General features: G+C 39.5%; 1 protein-coding gene across 1 annotated transcript; it reads left to right on the forward strand.

The window, feature by feature from the left end:
• Positions 1-4: 4 nt before the first annotated feature.
• Positions 5-27,329, forward strand: LOC145638069 (wall-associated receptor kinase-like 1). The gene is made up of 3 exons (XM_081689033.1): positions 5-805; positions 8,444-8,450; positions 26,069-27,329. Exons 1-3 carry the CDS (start codon positions 5-7, stop codon positions 27,289-27,291), a joined length of 2,031 nt encoding a protein of 676 aa, XP_081545159.1. The 3' UTR covers positions 27,292-27,329.
• The last annotated feature ends 396 nt before the right edge of the window (positions 27,330-27,725 follow it).

The raw sequence follows: 27,725 nt of genomic DNA on the forward strand, positions 1-27,725 counted from the left end.
CAAAATGAAAATCCTAAACTCATACCCCTTATTTCTTGTGTTAATAATTATATCATCTAGTTTATGGAGACCATCTGAGCTACGTAAAGATAAAGACGACTGTATACACCGGTGTGGAAATATTGATATACCTTACCCGTTTGGTATTCGCCCTGAGACCGCAAATCACTGTTTTTTAGACCCCAACTATGCAGTCTCCTGTAATTCCTCTTCTTCATCACAACCAAAACCATTTCTACAGAAACTCAACCTCGAGATTCTTGAAGTTTATCATTTTTATTATTATAGGACATCGGGAGTATGGGGTTATTGGGGTATGGTAACTGTAAACATTCCGTCATCAACTACTTGCCCTAGTGATGGCCTTACTGAGAGGAGCCACAACCTTACCAACTCCCCCTTCAGATATTCAGTTTTGGAGAATGTTTTAGCTTCAGTGGGATGTGATGGATACGCTTTATTGTTGAATGAGACGGGTGGAATCATCGCAGGATGCGCCTCTGTTTGTACCCTTAATCCACCTGCATCTGTTTTAAGAGGAAACAGATGCAATGGCTACCGCTGTTGTCAGGCTAAATTGGCATCTGCATCCATTGATGATGAACCAGAGACAGAGATCAAGGAATACAGTACAAGTGTGAGCAGCACCAATGTCTCTGGAAATTGCAGGGCTGCCTTCTTGATTAGCAAGGACTATTTAGAAGCTAATGCACCGTTGTCAACTGGGATAACTGCCGTACCTGTTGTGCTTCAATGGGGATACTTCAATGAATCAAACTTAGGTAAAATTATCTCAATTTTGCTTGTTTAATTTGGTGAATAATCTACCTCATCTGAAATAAATTTTATTTACACCACAGATTTCGTTGGGATAATGCTGATATCATTATCTTATTTTTCTTTGAATAGTTTCCTAAATTATAGGATTTGTTGATATATGATTTTATTGTGTTAATCTTAACATATAATCACAGCTTTTTTGGAAATTTTGTCAGAAACCTCCATTTAAAAGTATTTTTTTGTGAAAAACCTCCTTATAAATTTTTTTTTGTGAGATCACCTTAATCAAAAAAATTTTTACACAATCATATCTTTCGACGGAAAATGGGATTTGACCCCATTTTCAGGCGTTGACTACCCACGTGCATATCATGTGTTCAACGGAAAACCATCCAAACCCAATCAGACCCACCACCAGTCCACCACCCCTCCTGCCAGCGTCTAGGGATCCCTGTTCCCCCCACCGGCGACGCTTCCCCAGCCCCAGCACATCGTCACCCAGAACCCCAAACCCCGTCGACGACTCTTCCTCTCCTTCCTCTTCCCACCGCAACCACAACCCCTTAAAACCAGTAACCCTGTTGCCACCACAACACCGTCCAACCTTCACTACTTCTCGCAACCTGCTCCACCGCACCACCTATCTCCGCGCAAGCACAACAACATAAATCCGCAACAACCTCCATCTCCACCGCTGCAACACCGCACCAATTGCAACCCCAATTCGGCCTCTCAATTAAGCCCCAAAATCAGAGCAAATATTGTCCTCCTCCAAAAATTATATTCTTGTTGTTATCCAAGGAAGCGTCGCTGACAGTCGTAGCCTAGGGTATTGTCGCCGGTAAGGGAGTGGTTGGGCAGGTGGGGGTGGGCCGGGTGGCTGGTCGTTGGTGGTGGTTGGGAAATATAAGATTGGGCGGTTTTCCATTGAACACGTGGGTAGTCAACGCCTGAAATCCCGTTTTTCGTCAAAAGGTATGATTTTGTAAAATAAATTTTGATTCAGGTATGATTTCACAAAAATATTTTTATAAGGAGGTTTTTCAAAAAAAAAAAAAATGCTTTTAAAAGAGGTTTCTCACAAAATTATAATGAAAGGAATTCTCAATGATGGTCTTGTATTACTGATATACCTGAAAATGTTGCCCTTTTTACTATTTATGTAAAAGCTAATTACATCCTGTTTTGGGTGTTTTTGTCCCTTGGGAGAGTTACGTCACGAAGTCTGATTCCGGCTGAGCTGCACCTGCAAAATAACGGAGACTCCGGGTGGTTGGAGCTCCGCCTCCGACGGTCAAGTTAGTAACTTGAAACGGAGTAAAAAGAACGGAAATTAAGTGGGTATCTGCTTGGATTCCAAGCTCAGGTCTTTCTCTGATGTAAGAGAATAAGGGTGTAATAAATGATTCAATCTCCCCCCAAAATGGGGAAATATCTCCCTATTTATAGGGTCGTTGGGAAAAGTGCCCCTACCTAGGTCACTTGACCTAGATTTTAGTGGGCTGCGCCGTTTTACGGCGCTCCTAGGAATCTGGGCCTTTGACGGCCGCCATTTCGGATACATATCTGAGGGCGCCAAGTGTCAAGAGGATGTTGAGCCACATGGGCCATCTTGTGCTTGACACGTGGCGACCTCTCATTGGTCCACGTGTCTAGGGTAAAAATACCCTAAACATTTGCCCCTCACAGGTCGCACATGCATGGCACGTGGGGCCTGTGACACGTGTCCACCTCTCATAGGTGAATAGTAACGGGGTAAAATTTTGAATTTCAAATCAAAATTTTCCCCCCACTTTTACTTTCTATAAATAGAAAGTTACCCCCCCTCCTTTTCACACTTTACATTCACATTGACTTTTTAGAGAGAGAAAAAGAGAGATTCTAGAGAGATTTTTCTCTGCTCCCGCCTGCATAATCAGCGAGTTTCAAGTTTAGCAGTTCATCACCCGGCTCACCGGCTGTAGCGGTTTTCAGATTTTTCAGAGTCAAAGTAAGGTAACCGCCTGTACCATTTTAGCTTTTCTCCCTTTCGATTTACATACCATTTTTTTCGCCTGTATGCCTGGCTTGCTTAATAGAACATAAATGAGTTCCCAATCCACCCACTCGGCACTACCTAGGACACTCAGCCGATCCCCAGGAACGGCTAAGTCTAGAATAGGGGGTGCCTTTTCTGGACTGTCGGAACCAATATGCTCATCTCCGAATTCCTCCCTCTCTGTGTCTGTGCAGGACACAATGGCCAGAACGAAACAAACGGCCAGACGGTCTAAGAGCCGGCGCACCATGAGAGTGCCAGCCGATGAGGTTTTCCCGGATGGGGATCCGAGGGATTTGGAGGAGAGTGGATCCGACGAAGAGGCTCCTTCTACATCCGGGAGCTCTGGGGTAAGAGAGGTGGACGGCGAGGGAGCCGCCTCCTCCAATGAAGCCGGCGATGCTGAGGCCGCCCAAGGATCAAGAGCAGAATCTTCCGGCTCTGACCAGGGGGATTTTGCGGCTGACTATCAGCAGCCGCCAAAAGTAGCTGACAACCCCAACCCAAAGAGAACCGGATGCTGCCGAGCAACATTGCCTTTCTTACACTAGGCGAAAATATCAATTGGCCACCGGTTCAAAATCCCCCTATGCCACCGGTTTTGAACCGGTGGTCATTTGGGGGGTGGCAATAAACTGAAGCTTTTGCCACCAGTTCAAAACTGGTGGCAAAATTAAGTATTGCCACCGGTTAACCGGTGGCAATACTCGTTCCCGCAATTTTTTTTTTTTTGTATTAACAACTATTGCCACCGGTTAACCGGTGGCAATAATACCCTAAAAAAACAAAAAAAAAATTATTTTTTTTTGCATTTTTTTCACTTAAAATGTTGCAGAAACATATATATATGAATAATATACATGAAACACACATATATTCATCAATAACCAGTATATAATAACTACAAATAAATTTCTCAAAAAACAGTTCCAAATAACTAAGATAATCAGATTTACAAACTAAAATTCCAATATTAAATTAAAATATAATTACAACATTAAAATCTAAAAAACCCCATACAACATCTAATTCACTATTCTTGCATCTTGGTTCTTCGATTTAAGATATTGATCAATATACCTGCATCAATTAAAACAAAAAAATAAATCGATTAAAATAAGCTGTGAAAAAAAAAATAATAACCAAAACACTGCATGTAACCATTAATTGATTAAAATCAGTTTAAAACCCACATAAACAAAAACAAAAACCCAGAAATTAAACAAAAACCCAGGAAAAAAAATTAAACAAAAATAAAATTAAATCCCTGAAATTGATTTTCTCAAACTCAGAAAAGAGAAAAAAAAACAAGAATTAAATCGAATTAAACCCAAAAGAAGATGGAATTAAAATCGAATTTTCTGTCAAATTTCATTTTAAACTAAATGTCACAAATTTTTTTTTAAGTACTATCTCACACCAGTCACCACCCCACCACCTTAACCCACCAACAGCACCACCTTAACCCACCATTCGCACCACCTTAACCTTCACCCGAACACCCACCTTCACCCACCAGATCCACCCACCAACTGAACCCACGTGTAATAAACAAAAACTCAGAAAAAATAACCCAGAAAAAAAAAAAGAAAAAACAAACCCAGAAAAAAAAAAACAAAATTCCCATAAATTAGTAAAAACCCAAGCTCAAAATCGGAAAAAAAAAATAAATAAACAGAATAAAATCGAATAGAACTTAGAAGGAGATCGACTTAAAATCGATTAAAATCAATTAAAATCGATGAAAACACTCAAAAAATCCAAAATCGACTAATTAACAATTAATTAAACCCAACAAAATCCAAAAATCGATTAAAATCGATTAATTAAACACAAAATTAAACCTAACCTCGTGCATGTCTTCGTTGTTGTTGTTGCGGTGGTGGTTGAAATGACCGAGAAGGAGACGAGAAGGAGATCGAGAAGGAGACGAGAAGAAGATAGAGAAGGAGATTGAGAAGGAGATCGAAGGAGATCGATGATCGAAATGAAAGAAAGAGAAGGAGATCAAATGAGGGAGAGAGCAGGAAAGGGAAGAAGAGGGACGACGGCGGTGGTGGTTGAGACGATAGAGCAGGAAAGAGAAGAAGAGGAGAGGAGAGGAGAGAGAGAATGAGGGAGGCTGATGAGTGAGTAGGGTTTGGGTTTGGGTTTTTTTATGGGGCGCTTTTTTTTTTTTTTTTTTTTTTAATTTAATTGGATATTGCCATCGGTTCAAAACCGATGGCCTTTTAATTATTGCCACGGGTTTGGTTTGAACCGGTGGCAAAACCGGTTTGGCTCATCCCGCCCATTAATTAAGCCACCGGTTTTCAAAAACCGGTGGCCAATTAGCGGTGCATTTTTCAATTTTTCTACTAGTGTTAACAGCGGGTTCAGGGCTTTTATGGAGAAACATCCCTTTGGAAGGGGATGGAAAGTTATTGTCCCTCCGGCTGATGCTGTAATGGCCTGGGGGGACGACATTGATCATGCAGATGACTACTTCATCTGCTATGAGGCGGTAATAGAAGCCGACCTCCGATTCCCCCTTCACCCCGGGATTAGGAAAATCCTAAAGGGGTACGATCTGGGGGTTTGGCAGCTCACCCCAAACTCGTGGGTGAACATTTTAAGTTACATTGCCACCTGTGAGTTCCAAAACTTGAACCCTAGCTTCTCTGCCTTCGCTCACATGCACTATTTGAGCAAGGCTCCAGGCGGCCATGGGGCATGGTATACTCTGACTACCTTGCCCCAATACTTAATGACTTTGGACAAAGTGTCCAAATGGTCCGGATGGAAGGACAAGTTTTATTTGATTTCCTCCCCCACCCTAAGACACAACCGGACACTGTGCCGGTACAACACTGAGCCGGCTCTCCTTGGACGCAAATGCCCTCTCCCGGAACTATCTACTAAAGCCCGGGAGCAGATCATGGAGCCGGGATTTTTTGAAACTACAACTGAGCCCATGGGGGATGGGACTGACATTACTGTTCCTAAGAACTGGATCCCCCACCCGGACTTCTTCAAAGATGAATGCTTTTTGTCCGCCTGCGGACTAAGCACAATGTTTCCCAGGGGTAGAATACTTCACACCCGGAACAACTGTTATTTTTCTTTTTATTGCAAACTTGCATTGATTCTTTCTAACTTGAAATTCTTGTTATTGTAGAAGAAGCCTTGAAGATGGTTGACCAGGACAAGACTCCTGCTAAATCGGCTGTGCAATTGCGAAAGGAGGCGGCTCTTGCCAAGAAGGCAGCCATCGAGGCAAAGGACAACAAGAAAGGCGGGGTAAGACCGCCTGACTTAATGTTTGCATTTTTTTTTTTTACCGGTTGGGTATACTCATATTTGCTTCTTTCTCAGGAGTCCGCCAAGAGAATCCCTCGATCATTCTCCAAGCTTCTCAAAAGGCAAGGAGATGGTCTGGAAAAGGCTCCGACTGCCAAAGCCGCAAGAAAGGACCCCCCCAAAAAACAAGGCTTTGCCCAATCCGGCCGTGCAACGACTGGGGGCAAATCCCCTGCTGTTCTGAAAAAGCTCAGTGAAAGCTTAGAACAACAGAAGACGCCGGATGCCTCAATGGCATCAAAGGGTGGCATGCCACCTGAGGTTGCAGACGGTGCGGCAACCACTGGGGAGGAGAACAAGTCGGAGACCTATCCGGAAGCTCAAGGTAAGGAAGGAACTGAAATACCTTGGCCACTTAATTTCATGAGAATCAAGACCAAGGTTGATTCTTCAAAAGGGTCCGTCAGCAGCCGGCAACGGATGAATGCCAGTTATGCTGCTTCTATCTCACATAACACTACTCTTGATGCAGGTCCGACTTCTGACCAGCCGGACCTTCCAGGCTTCGCAAAACGGATGGTGAGGACCCTCACCCGGTCCGAGAAGGCATCCATACCTGATCTGCAGGTTGTGGACTTTGACCGGATAATGGGCTCTCTGGATGAGGTACATGGTTGTTCTATCTTGATGTCTTTCATCTTTAATTTGACTAAGTAACTCTTTAACCGACTGCTATTGATTCAGGCTATGGTGAGGGTGGACAATCTCCGGGGCCCCTTCAGGCGGAAGCAAGAAGAGGTAAATGACGCCAGGCGGAGGGCCCTAGAAAACCTCAACTTTGCTGAACATTCTGATTATATGTGTAATTTAAAGATTAAAGCAGTAGAGTTGAAACAGGAGGAGCTGATCCGGAGTTTAACGGCTGCAAACGATGAAGCTAACAGCCGGGCTGATGACCTTGACAAGTAGCTGAAAGATGCCAAGTCTGATCTCAAGGCATTAGAGGATGCTGATAAAGAGAATGCCGAACTCCGGACTGACAATGGCCGCCTGAGGCTCGAGCTCATGACCCTTCGAAACAAGCAGGCGGACGAGCTGGCCCGGGAGCAGACCCGGCTGACCGAGGAGAATGAGCGGGACAACTTGGCCCGGCTGAAGATCACCTGGGGCTCCTTTACCCAGAAATAGACTTTGAAGTCTATAAGCTGAGGTATGATTACGCCACTGAGGTGTATGATGCCCAGCAACTAGGTGATGCTCCACCGCCTCGCTTCAAAGACTGGGCTTCTGAGCAGGGATATGAAGTCTCTGATGATGAGGAGCAGGCGGATGATCAGCAAGAGGGCCAAGCCAGCCAAGCTCAGCCGGAGAAGACTCTGCCTAAGCCTTAGGTGGTCCTCCCACCTTTCTGCGGCAGTATGCCAACCATGTCGTTTACCGGCTTGCATGCCGTGTTTTGTTGTATCTTTTTACCAACCATGGGGTTGGATTAACATTTCCACTTTCTTTCTTCACCGGATGTGTCCGGTTAACAATTATTCTGGCCTTTGTGCCATTTTATATGAATGAAGTATTCCGACTCAGTCGGATTTTATATATGTCTTGAGTTATTTTTTTTTTTCAATTTGAATTTTTATTCATTTGTTTGCAATTCTTTAGTATTTTGCCTAACTTAAAAAAGCATGCGGCAATTTGCAATCCGGGTGCTCTTGCCCCTAAGCGGCTGTGCGGTTGGTTTAGTGTCAGGCTGATTGATTGTCTTGAAAACACTTGATACTTGGAGAAGTATGGAGTGTTTTTAAGCCAATCAATCACAATGGTGATTGCCCCAAACCAAGTGCACAGCCGGCCATTAAAGTGGGTGCTTTGAGCTTCTTACCTAGGCGGTTAAATTCCGTCTGGGGTTAACGCGTAGCCGTTACACAATCCTTTGCCCCAATAAGGGAAGTGAGTGCAACTTTGGAATAAATAACCCTAGTATGAATTTCTATCAATGACCGACTGATGCATATGGGCATCCGGTATCTGGAAACTTGTTCGCTCTTCATAGGCTATTTTGGTCAGACGACTACGAGTTGGCCAATTTGGTCGTTCAATTTTTGCCGTCTGCATTGGTACATAGAACCGACAAATAGTCTGTTCTCTGCGACGATTGCACCCGGAGGGGTGTCGCCGGACACCTTTGTCCATGTTGGGACAGGCGATTTTATAAAATGAGCAACCATCCGGCTTTTTAGCCTCAGGTCTTGTTTGAGACCGGTTGTATGGCCATTAAACGTTTTTGTGCTTAGTTTTTAGTCAGTATTAGATTTACACTAAGTATCAAACTTTAGTTTTTTAAACAAGCGGGTCCGTCTAGGTATTACCCATGCGGATGATCGGGCAGTTGAACAAACAAAGTATTAAATTTCAATGAACAAGGGATCCGAGTATTACCCAGGCGGTCCAACAGATGTAACCTTTACTAAGTGTCAAACTTAGTTAGACAAAGAAAAATCCGCCTGGGTATTACCCGGATGGATAATTAAGTAATAACTTGATTTTGCAAACAAAGTCTGAATCTTCATTAATTGACTTCTTGTTTACAAAAAGTTTACAATCTCAGAAGTGGTACTTTTTTAGATTGTCTACATTCCAAGTTCTAGGCAGACGCCTGCCGTCTGGGGTTTCCAGGCGGTAGGTGCCATTCCTTACTTCTTCATAAATCCGGTAAGGGCCTTCCCAATTGGGAGTTAGCTTTCCCAGCTCATTGGCCCTACCGGTTGCCTCCATTTTCCGTAACACAAAGTCATCCACTTTAAGAGGACGCTTGTGCACTCTCTTGTTATAGGCTTTGGTCATCCTCAGACGGTATATCTCATGGCGCAGAACAGCATTGCCCCTACGCTCCGGGAGGGAGTCCAATGCCAGCCGCATGGCCTCCCAATTCGCCTCTTCATCATAGAGCATAACTCTGAGAGTCGGCTCATAATGCTCAATAGGCAAAACGGCTTCAACATCGTATACCATGAGAAATGGGGTTTCGCCGGTTTCCCCTTTCACAGTAGTCCGGATGGCCCATAGGACATGAATCAACTCTTCTGCCCATAAGCCATCGGCCCGTTCAATTTTCTTTTTAATACCGTCTGAGATGAGTTTGTTGAAGGCTTCAACTTGACCATTTGCTTGGGGTCGGCCGACTGATGCAAAACAATACGAGATACCCTGATCTCCTAACCAAGTCTTGAGCTGGGGGGTTTCAAACTGAGGGCCATTGTCAAACACCATAGACATAGGTACCCCAAACCGGGTGATGATGTTCTTCCAGATGAAAGAGATGACATCCTTTGTCTTGATGTTTTTAACCGGCTCAGTTTCTACCCATTTGGTGAAATAATCCGCAGCCACCAAGATGTAGCGCTTTCCGCCCGGAGCAGGCGTATAAGGACCCAAGATATCCATGCCCCATTTAGCAAATGGGATTGGGCTGTGATTGCCGTCAGATCAGTAGTCGGGCGATGAACAAGTTTGCCAAATTTTTGGCACTTGTCACATTTCTTCACCAACTCCTTGGCGTCTGCCTCAAGAGTGGGCCAAAAGTAATGTCGTCTGGCTCTGACAGCTAGGGACCTGCCGGCTATATGAAAGGCGCAGAATCCCGAGTGCAAGTCTTCGAGAACTTCCTTCCCCTTTTCTGGGGTGACACACTTCAACAGGGGTTTAAGAAATCCTGCTTTGAAGAGTTCTCCATTTTTCAACTCAAAGCTTGCAGCTCGCTTTTTCAGGGCGGCTGCTTCCTGTGGTGAATCAGGGAGCGTGCCGTCTGAAAGATAAGCCCGGATGACATCCATCCAAGTGGAGATTCGGTCTAAGGTTCCAATGGGCTCTTCATGTATGCTTATTTTTTCAAGAACTTCCCAAAAGACCGATCGAGGAGTATCACAGCAGGCGGATGAAGCCAATTTGGACAAGGCATCCGCCTGGTTGTTACCTGACCTGGGCACTTGATTCAGACGGAATTCCTCAAGTGCCTCAGTCTCTTACTTGACTGCCTGGAGATATTTGATCATAGCCGGATGAGTTGCCTCATATGTTCCCTCATACTGGCTAACGACCAACTGTGAATCAAATTAGGCGTCAATCTTCGTTGCCCCTGCAGCCTTACACATGCGGATACCGGCTAGCAGGGCTTCATATTCCGCCTCATTATTTGAGGCTTGAAACTTAAACCGCAGTGCATATTCAAATTTGTCCCCCTCTGGGGACTCATATATAATTCCTGCACCACAGCCGTTCTTTGTTGAGCTTCTGTCTACATACACTTTCCAAACCTGGTCAAGATTTTCCGGTTGCACCGGTCGGGTCATTTCAATAATGAAGTCGGCAAACGCCTGACCTTTCACTGCTTTTCTAGGTTCAAAAGTGATTTCAAGACTTTGCATTTCAATAGCCCATTTCAACATTCTTCCGGATGACTCCAGATTAGACATTGGCCGCTTGAGGGGCTGGTCGGTGTAGATTACCACCGGATGAGCCAGAAAATATGGCTTCAATTTCTCGAAAGCCATATACAGAGCAAGGCCAAATTTTTCTACCATGGGGTACCGGAGCTCAGCATTTTTTAAGACATGGCTAATGAAATAGACCGGAAGCTGAACACCGTCTCTCTCAGCAAGGAGAACGGCACTGAAGGCATGATCTGAGACAGCTAAGTACATGTATAACACCTCCCTAGGCAATGGACTAACAAGTCTTGGCAAAGAGTGGAGGTGTTCTTTCAGCCGTTGAAAAGCTGCCTCAGCCTCATCCCCCCATTCAAATATGGTTTTCTTCCTGATTGCTTGGAAGAAGTAAAGGCATTTGTTACCACACCGGCTAAGGAATCTCCCCAGAGCAGCCAGGCAACCGGTTAGTCTCTGTGCTTCCTTGATAGTGCGTGGTGACTTCATGTCAATCACCGCCTGTATCTTCTCAGGGTTAGCCTCTATCCCCCTTTGATTAATCAGGAATCCGAGAAACTTCCTAGACTCAACACCAAAGACGCATTTCTTAGGATTTAACATGACCTTATGCCGCCTGAGTGTGGTGAAGGTTTCTCGGAGATCATCAAGGTGATCTGTCTCCTGTTTGGATTTGACTATCATGTCATTAATGTATGCCTCTACATTCCTCCCAATTTGATTAACAAAGACAGTGTTAATCATCCGTTGGAATGTAGCCGGCGCATTTTTCAAGCCAAACGGCATCACCGTGTAACAGAATAGCCCCTGATCAGTGACGAAGGCCGTCTTTTCTTGATCTTTATTCTACAGGGGTATCTGATGGAAGCCGGAGTAGGCATCCATAAAACTCATCAAGGCGTGACCGGCTGTAGAGTCGACCAGACTGTCGATCTTTGGAAGCGGATAACTGTCCTTTGGACACGCCTTGTTGAGGTCTGTGTAGTCAACACACATGCGCCAGGTCCCATTCGGTTTCTTAACAAGGACCACATTTGCCACCCAGTCGGGAAAATTACAAGGCCGAATGAACCTGGCGTCTAGCAGTTTTTTGACTTCGGCAGCTGCCGCCTGACTTCTTTCCTCGCCGTGGTTTCTTTTCTTTTGCCGGATGGGCTTCTTTTTGGGGTCCACGGCGAGTTTGTGGACAGCGAGATCCGGGCTGACGCCTGGCATCTCTTCCACTTCAAAGGCAAAAATGTCTTTGAATTCTTTCAGCAGAAGGTGCAAGCTTGCACCCAAAGTAGCATGAGCAACCGTCTCAACGTTAACAGTACGTTCTGGACGACTGTCATCCAGAACGAGATCAATGCTTTCGCCAGCCGGTTGGGGACGGAGCTCATCTGACCGCTCACCGGTCAGTGATTGCTATTTTTTCTCCTTCTTCACCTCCACCAACAGAGGTGCCTTTCTTTTCTTACCGGCTGCTGGTGGGGCGGGTGCTGGATCGGCATCCTTGACATTGTCAAGGTCTATTGATTCCTGGACGCCTGGGGTTACAGTGTCCCTGACGGCTGAGAGGTAGCACTCCCGAGCCGTCTTCTGATCCCCATTCAGGGAACCAACAGTGCCATCATCCTTCTCATACTTGATGAGCATGAGGGATGGGATGATTACCGCCTTGGCTACGTTGAGGGTTGGCGTGCCAAGGATAATGTTATAAGCGGTCAACTCCTCAACGACCAAGAACCTGACGACAATATGTCGTCCTTGGCCTTTCTCTCCCAGCCGGATGGGTAAGTCGATTCTTCCGGCTGGGTAGACCATCCCACCCCCAAAACCAACCAAGGGGTGGGTGACCGGATGCATGCTGCTGACATTGTATTTCAGCTTCTGCAGGCACCGGAGGCTAATGATGTCTGATGAGCTGCCGGTGTCAATAAGGATTCGTCCAACCAGCTGGTTGGCAACCTTACATTCAATGACCACCGGGTCATCATGCGGGCGGCGGACGCTGCCCCTGTCCTTCTCAGTGATCAAGACGTCTGGGAAGGAGAAGCTGGCTTCCGCCTGCTCATCATCATCTTTGTCCATCTTTCGAAGATAGCTCTTGGTGCCCCTGATGGTAGGGCCAACACATGAAAACCCGCCTGCTATAGTGTAGACCGGCTCCTTGTCAGTATCCGAACTACTAGCTGGCTGGGGGGTAGTCTTGGAGGACTGACCCTTGTTTTTTTTTTTTGCCCCGGCTGGGGACTTAGAAATATAGGACTTCAGCATCCCCTTGTCAGCCAGACGGTCCAACGTCCGTTGTAGGCTGAAGCAGTCGTTGGTGTCATGGCCAACTTCCTCATGGTATTGACAAAATTTATTTTTGTTCCTATATTGAACGGAACTTTTCATTGGATTCGGCTTCTCAAGGGACAGCTGGTCCTTTATCTCCATGAGGATGGAGTTGCAGTCTTTGTTAAACTCGTACGGTTTAAATTCTTTCTTCTTCTTCTGGGACGGCTGGTCAGAGTCACTAACCGCCCAGACTTCTTTTCTCTTCTTGCTCTCTTCTTTCTTTTTTGCCGGCTGAGCAGGCCGGTTGTCTTTCTGCTTGTCAGACTTCTTAGAGTCCGACTGGCTACCAGGCGAGCAGAGGTCGGTAGCTTGAATATAGCTTTCCGCCTCCCTCAGGGCCGCCTGTAGGGTGAAAGCCCCTTTTCTGACTAGGTCGAACTTAAAGGTCGACACGTCTCTCAAACCTTTAAAAAAGTCTGTAAAAGCTACCTCATCAGACAGCCCCTGAATCTGAATTCTGATTAGGTTGAACCGCCTGACATATGAGCGCAGCCCTTCTCTCTCTCCCTGCTTAATAGTGCTCAAATCAAGGCTTGTTTTCTTAGCAGGGATGTTCATTGAGAAGTTGGAAGCAAACAGGAAGGCAAGCTTCCTGAAGCTATCTATGGACCCGGCTAGAAGATTGCCAAACCATTGTTGGGCAATGCCCTTCAATGTAGCCGGGAAGCATTGACACAAAGTGGCATCATCCAACCCCTGTAGATACATGAGGTTGGTGTAAGCCATGAGGTGATCTTCCGGATTGGAGGTACCATCATAGGTACCAACCAACACATTCTTAATCTTGGCCGGCTGAGCCGCCTCGGTTATCTCCCGAGTGAACGCAGAAGGTTGTTCACCCAGGCGCAGCAGACGAAGCTGCCAGTCCAATGGCTGGACATTTGGATATGCCGCCTGACCCCCAAAAAAGGCCGGCTGCATGAAGTGAGGAGGATACTGCTCGTAAGCCTGAGTAGGCACATACGGGACAGCTCCAATCATATGAGGGCCAGAATGGACGGGACTACCGCCTGTCTGACTCTCATGCAAGGAAGGTGCACTCCCTGCAGAAATGTTGTTGAAGCTGTCTGGAAAATTCGACGTTGAAGCCGACTCAGATAGCGATTGATTTCTCTTCCGGTTGATGATCTCCCGGGCATCAATAGTTGATTTTTTGCTTCTCACCGGCTGCTGGGGCCGGCGAGAGTTGTTGGTGTTCCTCCCAGGGAGGAGGATTTTTTACCAATCAATGGTCCCGGTTGCCTTCTCCTTTGGATGGGGAGTGGGCTGCCGGTTTCTGACTGACTTCCCCTTCTATGAAGGAGTCTTCTTCGCCGACTGGCCTTTACTTGGACCAGCCCGGCTCTTGGTGATCAGCTCTGTAATTTCACCCTTGAAACTTGTCATGAATCTCATGAGTTCGTCTCGAGTGACAGGGGCTGATCCGGCGGCCGTTTGGGTTTCCCCTTCCGGCTGCTCAGAGGGTCTACTTGGACCCGCCTGGGAGGCACCCCGCTCCAGAGTGTCTCTAGGCCGGATGCGTTTAGTTCTGAGAGAGCCGTCTCCGGCTGTAAAACCTTCGACCTGAGGATCTTCATCCTCCTCATGGTCTGTAAAAACTTCTGAGTCTTCACCCAGACGGTTAGGGGGTGGTACAGACTCTTGAACCATCTTCGAGGTACTCTCCCCACAGACGGCGCCAAATGTTTTGGGTGTTTTTGTCCCTTGGGAGAGTTACGTCACGAAGTCTGATTCCGGCTGAGCTGCACCTGCAAAATAACGGAGACTCCGGGTGGTTGGAGCTCCGCCTCCGACGGTCAAGTTAGTAACTTGAAACGGAGTAAAAAGAATGGAACTTAAGTGGGTATCTGCTTAGATTCCAAGCTCAGGTCTTTCTCTGATGTAATAGAATAAGGGTGTAATAAATGATTCAATCTCCCCCCAAAATGGGGAAATATCTCCCTATTTATAGGGTCGTTGGGAAAAGTGCCCCTACCTAGGTCACTTAACCTAGATTTTAGTGGGCTGCGCCGTTTTACGGCGCTCCTAGGAATCTGGGCCTTTGAAGGCCGCCATTTTGGATAAATATCTGAGGGCGCCAAGTGTCAAGAGGATGTTGAGCCACATGGGCCATCTTGTGCTTGACACGTGGCGACCTCTCATTGGTCCACGTGTCTAGGGTAAAAATACCCTAAACACATCCCATCTCGTGATTTAAGTGCATTCACTGGTCCAACTAGGGGTGAGCACGGATTGGATGTCCACTCCGAGTCTTCGAAATGGATTTCAAATCGAATATCCAATATCCGACATTTGGAATGAAGGGTTTTGGATATTTGAAATCTGAATTTGGGATATTCCATCCGAAGGGTTTTGGATATTTGACATCCGACATTTTTTGGATTGGACATACCAAATAACTCCCAATTTTTTTATATTTGGATAGAATATATGTTATTCGATATCCGAAATCTAAAATCTTTTGGATATCTTTAAAATATCAGATATCCGAAAATTGATATCTTATCAAACACCCTAAATATTTGAATCGGATATCCTAAATTATCAAATCAAATAGGATCAAATATTCGGATATTCGAATCATCGAATAGTTTTGCTGAACCCTAAGTCTGAGGCAATAATCACTCTCCACAACCAATCATTGATACCAGAAGTCTACATCAACTTTTAGACCCCATAGATGAGCCTTAGCCTCAGCTATTCTGCTGGATCCCATCCATACTCCACTCGCCAAACTACAACTAGCCTCACAACACCCATCTTGTCCCTGATCACAACACCAGTTAATAGGGGTGAGCATAACAGGGTACCTTGTAAAAATTCCATAAACCGGAACCGGAACCTGTTGCAACAGGTTCCTGGAAATAAGGAACCGAGGTTCCGGTTCAGATTCAAGGTACCCTATATTATAATATACTCACTAACTTTTTCGCGGATTTTTTTTTAAAAAAAAACCTGGTTGGTTACTAATTTATAATGTTTGCAACTTTTAAATAAGACAAACTAATAGTAGTTGTCTAACAAATTAAATATATATATTTTTATAATTGTAATTTTGATATTTATTATTTAAAAATATGAGTAAGAATTAGTGTATAATTTGAAATTAAGTGATACTTTTATCACGTACAGGGTACCCTACAGGTTCCGGTTCCAAAAAATTGAAACCCTGAACCGGAACCTGTTACAACATGTTCTTCAATTTACTACCCGGATCCGGAACCTCTTGTACAGGTTTCGGTTCGGTTCCTAATAGGTTCCGGTTCCGATTCAGGGTACCCTGATTTTTTGCTCACCCCTACCAGTTAACACCCCTAGCCTTTCATTTTCATTCACCCCTTCGCTACAAGAAAGCTCATTTTTAGCAACGACAATTTTATGGTTACAAAAAGTATATTTTGCAATGACATTGTCAGATTTGTCATTGTTAAAATAATTTTTTTATTTCCCTCCTTCCAATTCCTAGCGTGGGTCTCCAAAAATTTCAAACTAATAATATTTTGTAATGAAAACAAAGGTCACGTGTTTTAATCTCATCCACCCCTCCTTTCAAATTAGAATATAAAGCGTTAGTTATGAAGATGGTCCATGTTGCATCCTCACTTCAAGTCCAATGGGCTCTCGTGTGAGGGTCGCGATAGAATATAGAACATAGTTATGATATTCAACCACCAGCTTAAGTTTTTAGGGCCTGTTCCGATTGACTGAACTCAGCTGAACTGAACTCAACTGAACTCAACTGAACTCAACTGAACTGAACTGAACTGAACTGAACTGAACTGAACTGAACTGAACTCAGCTGAACTGAACTGAACTGAACTGAACTGAATTGAACTGAACTGAATATTTTATAAGAGAAGGAAATTAGGAGCTGAGCTGAACTGAACTGAACTGAACTGAACTGAACTGAACTGAACTGAACTGAGCTGAACTGAACTGAACTGAACTGAACTGAACTGAACTGAACATAAATTTTTCTTTTTAATTTTTAATTTTTAATTTTTTTATTTTACTTTTTTTTTTTTTTTTTTTTGGAATTTTCCTTACAAGAATTTGTTATTTTCTTTTTGAGCAATTAAATAATGATATAAATGTTTTTCTCTATTTTGGCACAATAATGATATAAATATCATTTTCCATAAGGATTGCATGTTCGATACCTTGTAATGATAATGCCAATACTAAATTTTAAACTAGTGTGTTGTTCGGGCGTTGCACCGGTTGCTACTTTAATTAGACCTTGTGATTATCAATTATATACATTTATTTTAATATTTATAACATAGTTTATGATTGGCTTAGATGGTTAAGTAACTAGCTTTCTTATAAAAGATAGGGTGTTCAAATCCCCATATCATCATTTTTCTTATATGAAACAATATTCCAGTTGATTGAGTAGTGATGATGTTGCATAATGAGAGATGGAGTGGGTGACGTGGCATAGTCTACGTGGCACAAAGACGTTCTTATTAACGCCTTTTAATATATATATATATATATATATATATATATATATATATATATATATATATATATATATATATCTAATATATAATTTAAGAGTCATTTTCACAACTTCTCGCCACATCACTCCAAAACCCAATCCCTCAATTCTCATTCAATCCCTTTTTCTTTTCTTTTTTTTTTTTTTTTTTTTTTTTTTTTTTTTTGCCCTACAAATAACTTCCACCTGTCATTTTTTAAAAAATAAATAAAAATACCCTCCTAAAAAAACTTCCACTGTTATTTTTCCTAATAACACACACTACCCCAAAAAAACTACCAACATAGTATTTTATTATATTACCCAATTTCTTTTTAAAAACACCAATATTACAATAATTGCACATGTTTTTCCAAAATTATGTGTACTCTTTTTTTTAGTAATATCGCTACTATAAGTTCCACTATTTACCTCTTTAGAAATTCTTCCAATTGTTTATTTATATTTAAAAAAATCAGTTAACTACCTTATTATTAATTCAATAATCATCGAAACCAGGGGCGAATCTATTAAGGTGCACAGTGAGTCACGTGACTCACTAGCACACAAAAAAAAAATAAAAAATAAAAAAAAAAAATCCTAAGAGACCGCCTATTACAGTTAGGCGGTCTCTTTGTTGCTTCTATTTGAGATGACCAATATTTTTTAAATATCAAAGAGACCGCCTATTAAAATATCAGATAAGTGGTCTCTTTGTTGCTGCTTTTGCCACCACGTCATTAGAGACCTCTTTTCTAGATAACAAGTCTCTTTTTGTCAGCCAGAATATTTTTTTGCGCTGCTTTCATATTTCATTAAAGAGACCTATTATATTTAATAAATGGTCTCTTAAGTAATCTCATTTTTTTTTTAATTAATTCTTGTTTCTAAGTAAAAAAAAATCAAAAAGTTAGTTTAATGCAATAGTTTTATAGTATGTATTTTTATGTCCTATTTTTGGATTGAAATCATTTTGGTGAAATATAAATTTTTTTATATAATTTTTAGATTGAAATAAGTGATCAATTATTGATGGTGACTCATAAGTTCGAAAATCCTAGATCCGCCACAGATCGAAACAAAAGATACATACATAATGCTTTTTGTGTGATAACATGGTTTTTTTTTTTTTTTTTTTTTTTTTTTTTTTTTTTTTTTTGCGACAAACAGACTGGAGTAACCCCTATAATATTGACGGAGTAACCCTCTTTAACACAAAACACATAACCCTTATAACATTGGCGGGTAACCCCTATAACATTGACAGAGTAACCCCTATAACACTGACAGAGTAACCCCTATAACACTGATAAAGTAACTTCTATAATATCTAGCTACACGGAGTATCCAGACACATAAAAGAGTCAGTTGCTATAGCACAAACAACTTCACGTATTTAAAATATATTTTTGTTATTAGATTTTTGTAATGTCTTTTTATAAAATATATATCCCGTGCACGGGTACACTCTAGTATAGAGAGAGAGAGAAAGATTCATTCGTAAGTTGGCATGAAAAAAGAGCATTTGCAAGAAAAGAGAATGTCAGATAACTAAAACATATTTATTTTTGTAATTCTGTAACATATAATTCTATACTAAGTATTTCCTTAGTGTTTTTTAGTTCACTATTTTTCTTTTAGAAAGCTACATATTAATTGCACCATTACTATAATTGCCTAATTGGTATACTTTTATACACTTTTTGTTTGTATTCACATATACCAAATTTCTATTTTACCCTTACTATTATTGCATTTGATATATATACTGGTTACCTCACTTTTACTCTTTTTCCTTTGTTTGTGACTTGGACATTTTTTTTTTTTTTTTTTTAATTTCTTTCTTAAACTTAAATTTGTGTCCAACCCAAATAATGCAATTAAAAAAATGGAGGGAGCGTATAGATATCAATGACTATTGATTTTTTTTACAGGTATCACCGCCCGAGACGTGCTATATATGTTTCTACGTTTAGCTATTATTTTGGGTAAGATATTTGCCGGGAATTTATTTGATGTCTTCGTTTACGCCTTTAATTTGCAATAGGGGTGGCAATGGATTGAAGGTAAGTCAAGTGATGCTTCATCCGCTTGCATCCACCAACAATCTATCTTTCACTCGATTCTTCCATCACCTATATTTTACCTTCATCCACATCTAATCTACTCATAATTCATGGATGAATTGGGTGGATTGATTGATAAATCGAGTGAAATAACCTAATAAATACAATTTTGAATTTGCATAATTAAAATAAAGATTTGAAAAATATAGTGATTAATAGGGGTTGTTCATTGGTCCAAGACCGGACCAAACCAAACCGGACCAGACTGAAGACCGAAAAATTGAATTTCAAGAATAAAAGAACCGGAGCGATTAAGCTAGGACCGAACCCGGATCGGAACAAAATTCGGTCCAAAATTCAAACCGAACCGGATTGGACCAAATTTGGATTTTTTATACAAATATTTCTAAATTTTAAACAATTTTGGAACATTCGGAAAAAAAAATAAAGGAAAAACAATATTTTAACATCTTTTTTAGTATGTTTAGTACAAAAAATCTCATACGACCAAATTTTTTCAAACTTATTAAGGATAATCTTAATCATTAGGTTAATTTTTAAATTACCACAAAAAAAAATGTAACCATTTTTGAACTAACCACCCGTTTAATTTTTTTATTTTTAATTAGCACCCCTTAAATTAAATAAATGCTCAGATTACCACCCATTTCAAAAATCTAGTGGATTTTCCGTCTGTAGGCCCCACCTAACACTTATTTTGATTCTTTTGTCTGATTTTTTTTTCCCGATTTTTCTCTTTAAAAACGCTATCTAAACTATAATTCACATTTCCTTCACCAAATTCTATTAAATTTCAAAGAGAAAAATGTGAATTGAACTTAGGAGAGCATTTCTAAAGAGAAAAATCAAGGAAAAAAATCAGTCAAAATAAGCGTTAGGTCGGGCCCACACACGAAAAATCCACCAGATTTTTGAAATGGGTGGAAATCTGAGAATTTATTTAATTTAAGGGGTGGTAATTTAAAATAAAATTAAACGGGTGGTTAGTTCGAAAATGGTTACATTTTTTTGTGGTAATTTAAAAATTTTTCTAATCATTATTAAAAGTTTTATGTATAATTTTACACAAAAATTGGTCCGATCCAAAACCGGTTTTTATAGGTTTTGTACCGAACCGGATTGAAAACCGGGAAAATAAATTTATCAACCTAAAGATCAGACCGATTTGTTTGGTCCGATCCGGCTCATTTTTCGATTCGACCCAAATTTTGAACACCAATTAGTATTATGTGCACCATGGTGCACCTAGAAATAGGTGCACCAGGCCCAATCTATGCCAAATAGAGAAAGCCCAGATGAAAAAAGGCCACATGGAGTTCAATTTTTTTTAAAAAAAACTAATTGTTCCTCCTTTCTATCCGCCATAATTATCTTTATTTCATTTTAAAAATGTTCTCTCTCCTCTCATAAATTAAAAATCTTCTTCAATTATTTCTTTTTGTATTTTCTATCTCCCCTTACCAATTTTATCTCTCCTCTTATAAATTAAAAATCTTCTTCAATTATTTCTTTTTGTATTTTCTGTCTCCTATCACCAATTTTCTCTTTCTAAAACTGCAATCTACCATGGCGAAAGACGAAAAACATACGAAAACATCACTCAAAAAATGAACAAATTATAAAATTGAAACAATATTCTATTGTATAATTGTCTTTTTGATTTTTTTCTTAATTTTTTTTTAGAAATTCAAAATTAAACTATCTACTCCTGTTGAAGAGGATGAAGATCAAAATCAAAATTAAATTAGCTACCTGAAAGGCTGAAACTTCATATCAAACACAAGAAGCAAAAGAAAAGCCCCTAAAAACTTCTTATAAGACACTAGAAGCAACAAAAAAAAGCCCCAAAAAACTTCTGATAACATAAAAACCTCAAAAACCTCTGAACCCCTTATATAAACTTTTGAACCTCAATTACAAACCACTGAACACACTACAAAAACCTCTGAACCCCGTACAAAAACTTCTGAACCCCGTACAAAAACTTCTGAACCCCAACTACAAATCATTGAACCCCCAACAAAAACCTTTGAACTCCCTACAAAAACTTTTGAATCCCAACCACAAACCACTAAACACCCTACAAAAACCTCTGAACCCCCTACAAAAACTTCTAAACCCTAATCACAAACCAATGAACTTCCTACAAAAACCTCTGAACCCCCTACAAAAACTTCTGAACACCAACCACAAACCACTGAACACCATATAAAAACCTCTGACCCCCCTATAAAAACTTCTGAACCCCAACCACAAATCACTGAACACCCTACAAAAACCTCTGAACCCCCTACAAAACTTTCTGAACCCCAACCACAAACCAATGAACACCCTACAAAAACCTCTGAACCCCCCTACATAAACTTCTGAACTCCAGCCACAAACCACTGAACACCCTACAAAAACCTCTGAACCCCCTACAAAAACTTCTGAATCCCAACCACAAACCACTGAACACCCTACAAAAACCTCTGAACCCCAACCACAAACCCATTGAACACTCTACAAAAACCTCTAAACCCCCTACAAAAACTTCTGAACCTCAACCACAAACCACTGAACACCCTTAAAAAACATCTGCACCTAAAGAAACTGCTGGACTTTCCTTATAAAGTACAAAATTCCAATTTTTTTTTTTAAAAAAAATGATTACAAAATACATAAATTTCATAAAAAGTTCATAAATAATGTATCACTTGTTCAAAATTATAATTAAGATGTTCATAAATCCAAAAATATATGTTTGTAAAAATATATATATTTATAGGAAACGTGTCCTACGTTCATATTTTTAACTAAAAATGTTCAAAATACCAAAATATAACCAAAAACAGAATTGTTCATAATAGAATACACAAATATCAATAAAAAATCAAAATAATATGAAAGCTACATATTTCAAAACTCAAACCTAGCCATAGTGATTTAGATAAAGGAATTTCATCGGAAAATAATCATCTCCGTCGTCTTAACCACCTCTTCCTCGTCAAATCCGCCATTTTTAACTTCACTTCATTGGAAAAACTCCATTAACAAAGCTTCAAATTGAAGGTTGAAGAAAACGAACTTTTTAATTAATGTATAGTGATTATCAATGGTGATGAAGGAGTTAAATCAAAAACAAAATAATGAATGAATTTAGGAAAAAAAAAATAGAGGAGAGAGAAATCAGAAATTAAGAATTGTAAGAGGAAGAGATGAAGGATCTCAATCTATGGTGAACAACAATGGTGATGAAAAAATTAAATCAAAAACAAAATTATGAATGAATTTAATAGAGAGAAAAATAGTTTAAAGAGAAGAAAGAGGAGAGAGAAATCAGAAATGAGGAAAGTGTGAGAGAAGGAGAAGAGAGGAGAGAGAAAATTATGTTGATATTGTGTTGGCAAATTGTAAAATACGTGGCCTCTTATTAATGGTGGTGCACATATTTGAATATGCACCATGTTCCATATTAAAATTTGCCTTTGAACACCCCTACTGGTTAATTAATCAAAACTATGATACATCATTTTAATAATTGCTCCTTTCCACTAACATATAAACACAATAGAAATGATAAAATACAAGAAACCTTGTGTTATGTTTAATTGTTTATGAAGGGGGCACGCTGGTCAAGTGGTCATATTGAAGAAAAAGTTGGGGTTATTTTTTGATGACTAATGGAAACAAACAGAAGGTAAATGTCACTAAACGGGTGGGGGTAATTAAACCATCATTCTCTCTTTCCGCAACAATTAAATGGGAAATTCCCTGTTTCTCATAATGGCATTTTCGTAAATAAATTAACAACTTTTTCATTATTATGGGCTCCACAATTGAATAAAGTTGAATAAAGTTGTTGGTTTATTTACGAAAATGTCATGTGAGAAACAAAATTTGTTTCTCACCATGAAAAACTAGGGCATCCTCCAATTAAACTGCAACAATGGAGGTTAAGGAAATCAAAAAAGTGAAAGCTCACAAACATACGACAATGCAAATACCTACTACTCCCTCCGTCCCTAAATTACATTCCTACTTCCCTCTATTATGTGAGGAATAAATGCTAGAAGTAGAATGTAATTTAGGGACGGAGAGAGTATATCATTAAGGGTTAACCATGAATGCCCTTAAAATCCATATTTTTCTTAGGGTTTTAACTTTGATTTATTGCCGAAGCCGCCAAAAATGGTAGTGTTCGGATTGGGGTTTGTTGTGGTGTTGGTGATGATGTCTGTTTTATTGTTGGGGACTTGGAGGGGTGAATTCCCCACTGTTGATGAGAAAGGAATAAGTGAGGATTGAGGAAGATGGAAGGTTCAAGTAAACAGGAGATGACAGAAGAAAGTTGTGTTAGGCCTGTTAGCAAAATAAAAAAAATAATAATACTCCGTAATAATCAATAATCGGTAACTATATACTAAAAGACACACCAACAATGTCACGTGTCATCTAATGTTGTGCCCTTAGGTTTTTTTTTTTAATTATTATTATTTATTATTTTTTGAAAAAAAATAAATTCAAAAAACAATATTTTACATATATAAAGTACTAATTACGTAAAAAGTATAATAGAAGATTCATTATATTTTTCCATAAAATAACATATTGACAACTATAAACTTAAGCAAAAAAATTAAAAATAATATTCTTAACATAATTTACGACATACGGACTATTTTTTTAGGAAAAACTTATTATGTAATATAAGCTACAAACTTAAACAATGAAATGCAAATATCAAATCAACAAATTATGCTTTTGTTATTTTATGAATAATAATTTATGATTATAATTTCAATTATGTAATACTCTATGGATACTTCAATAATACTTGCCAAAAATGACATATGTTGATTAAAACTTTTTCCAACTATTTTTATGGTCGTTCTTAAGCATTCAATTGATATAAATATACCAGAGAAAAGGTTAAAAAATTTAAAATAGTATCAATTTGAAAAGTAGTTATTTAAATAACCGTGCATGGCACGGGACCTAACCTATTTTTGCTATTTTATTTTTGCCACTAGAGAAACATTCAACATTTCTCTACCTGAGAAACTGGGACTCGCTCCAATTCAATTCCAAACATGTAAAAAAAACATTAAACTATACATATATTAGGCAAACAATCCCTTTAGCATGCCCCCGGTTTAAAATAATTTTATTGTATATCAAATATTTTGCGAAAAGTGACCTTTTTTCGTACAAAAGTGACCATTTTTCTTCTACAAAAGTGACCCTTTTTTCACAAAAGCCACCCTTTTTTATTCACAAAAGTGACCATTTTTTTTTCACAAAAGTGACCATTTTTTTTCTACAAAAGTGACCCCTTTTTTTCACAAAAGTGACCTTTTTTCACAAAAGTAATTAAACTAAATATGCAAACCAGAGTATCAAAATCAACAAAAATAAACACAAAATAAACAATAGTCATGAAAAAAAGTACAATCACTCAAACAAATGAAAAGTCGCCGCCGAAACCACTGCTAGCGACGTAGAAAGTATTGAAACCATTGTCGATTCCACCATTTCCGGTCATCTCACCGAGCAAAGCGATGAAAAATTTACAAAAAAGAGTACAAACACTAACCTAGAGCAGAAACATCAACATCATCATCACCAGAAATAAAACTATTCTTCTTCACCATTGTAGAAACTACAAAAAATCCAAAACGACGAAAATCCTAAAAATCGAAACACCGAAAATTAACAAAATTGAAAAAAAAATGAGTAAACAATCAATTTCAAAGTTGAGAATTAAAGATCGCAGATAGAGAAATTCAACTAGTGAACTGAGAAAATGAAAATCACTAGAAGAGGAGAGAGAAAAAACAAAAGAAGATGAGAAGTAGAGGAGAGAGAAAAAGATGATCGAAGAAGAAACAGAAGCTCTTGAATAAGAGGAGGGAGAAAATAAGAAATTTAGTTTTTAGGCCACGTACCAACTCTTTTTTCGATTTTCACTAAAATAGTGAAAATCGGGTTTAATTAAAAGTTTGTGTTAGGCAAAATATCAGAGAAACAAGTCCCATACCAAAAGAGCACTCTTAAAGTCTTAAGAGTGGTTACATTCAGTCCCATCGTATCTCTCAATTACATGAAGGATCTATGTAGGAGCTCTAAAGATTTATCATGTCACACTTCACAATTTGAAAAAAAAAAAAAAAAAGGAAAACTCAAAACAAACACAACAATAAGTCTGCCTTGACTACAAACAACAATAAAGCCTTGACTTCAAACAACAATAAGGTGGGTTTTGTCACATATTAACCTATGAAACCAACTTTAAACCCAGCCTTTGTTAAAATTGAAAAATGCCATACACATTGACATTGATGAAAACGGTTTTATTTTGCCCAAAGCGGACCCAAATAAGATGTCAACAATTAAAGAGATTCAAAGTAAATGCAATGCTTATGGGAATGATTGGCTAGTTAATGTATGTTAAAGAGTTACACATTTATTAAGGAATTGAAGGAATATACTTTTTTTAACCAATTGAAGGAGTATAAATTATTATCTACATACATTAATGACAGTTTTTGTTAGCAAAAAATAAGACAAATATAAAATAAAAGTAAATATAAAAATTGTAGTCAACAGTACACAAATGCAATTCATATTCTAATGTTCAGTGTTACAATGGATACAGTTGGCGCAGCTCTTGTAGTGTTTGGAGGCTCTTGGGTGTGTTGGCGATGCAAAACTAGAAAAAGAAGAAAGGAGATCAAACTTAGACAAAAGTACTTTGAGAAAAAACTTATAGTACAAGGGTCTTCCAATATAGATGCTAGTAAGAAAATTAAACTCTTCTCATTAACGGAATTAAAGAGATTCACAGACAACTTTAGCAATGATCGCGTGCTTGGACAAGGAGGTCAAGGTACTGTCTACAAAGGAATGTTAAAAGATGGTCAAGTTATTGCAGTTAAAAGATCAACATCCCTCAATGAAAGCCAATGGAAAGAATTCATCAACGAGGTAATTCTATTATCTCAAATCAAACATAGACATGTAGTGAAGATTCTTGGGTGTTGTTTGGAAGATAACATACCTCTTTTAGTGTACGAGTTCATATCTAATGGAACTCTTTCGGAACACATCCAAAAATCCACTGACGGGTTTATATTCACATGGGAAATTCGTCTGAGAATTGCTTTCGAAACTGCTACTGCAATCACTTATTTGCATTCAGAGTTTTCAACACCAATTTACCACAGAGACATTAAATCTAGCAACATTCTATTGGATGACAAGTTTGGAGTAAAATTGTCGGATTTTGGGATTTCTAGAGCAGTTTCTATGGAACAGACTCATTTGACTACTGCTGTCCAAGGAACGTTTGGTTATTTGGATCCTGAATATTTCTACTCGGGCCAATATTCTGAAAAGAGTGATGTTTATAGCTTTGGAGTAATTTTGGTCGAGCTTCTAACAGGACAAAAACCAATCCGTGCACTAAGACCAATAAATGAAGATGAAGAAATCAAACATGAAAAAGAAACAAGCTTGGCTAAGTATTTTGTTTCATCAATGAACGATAACACTCTGGTTGAAATTGTTGATCCTTTGGTATTAAAGGGTAGTAAAAAAGAGGATGTTTTGGAATTTGCTTACCTGGCAACACAATGCTTAAATCCTACAGGACAAGAAAGGCCGACGATGAAAGAAGTTACAATGGTACTCGAAAGGCTAAGGCATCCAAATTTAACTTGTAAGCCACCTTTCGAACCAAATGATGAATCTGAAGATTGGACAACAAGGAGTTCTAGTATGATCACATCGTCGTCCATGGAAACAGGCAATGCTTTTCCAATATCTGTGACTTATGAGCATATTGATCTCACTACGAATTCGGATTCTGCTGAGGTTTGAGATGCATTTACTTCATACTTGTTGATGAAGAACTGAAGAAGGCGGTCTTGTTGAGCATAGTTTATGTAATCTGTGTGGTTTTGATGTATGGTGATCAAACTTTTGAATAATACTTTGATGTGTTGAATGATTGACCTGTTAAAATATGTATGTTTAGTATTGATTACTAGCAGAGTCAGTAGACTACTAAAGAATTGTGCTATGGAATGGTTTTAATTATGATTGTATTTCTTTCACTTAAATTTTTTTCGAGTTGCAATGTTGTATTATACTTTCATTTTTGTCAACGAAGACCTTTTATTATATAGATCGAATAAATTTCTTAGATATTTGCATTTAAAAAAATACTAGGTTAAAATCCCGTGCAATAATGCACGGTTGTTAAATATTTTTTACAATTAAAATATAAGGTATATAAAATATATTCAACATAT

This window comes from Chenopodium album, chromosome 7 (genome assembly GCF_948465745.1).
Source record: "Chenopodium album chromosome 7, dcCheAlbu1.1, whole genome shotgun sequence".
NCBI lineage: Eukaryota > Viridiplantae > Streptophyta > Magnoliopsida > Caryophyllales > Amaranthaceae > Chenopodium > Chenopodium album.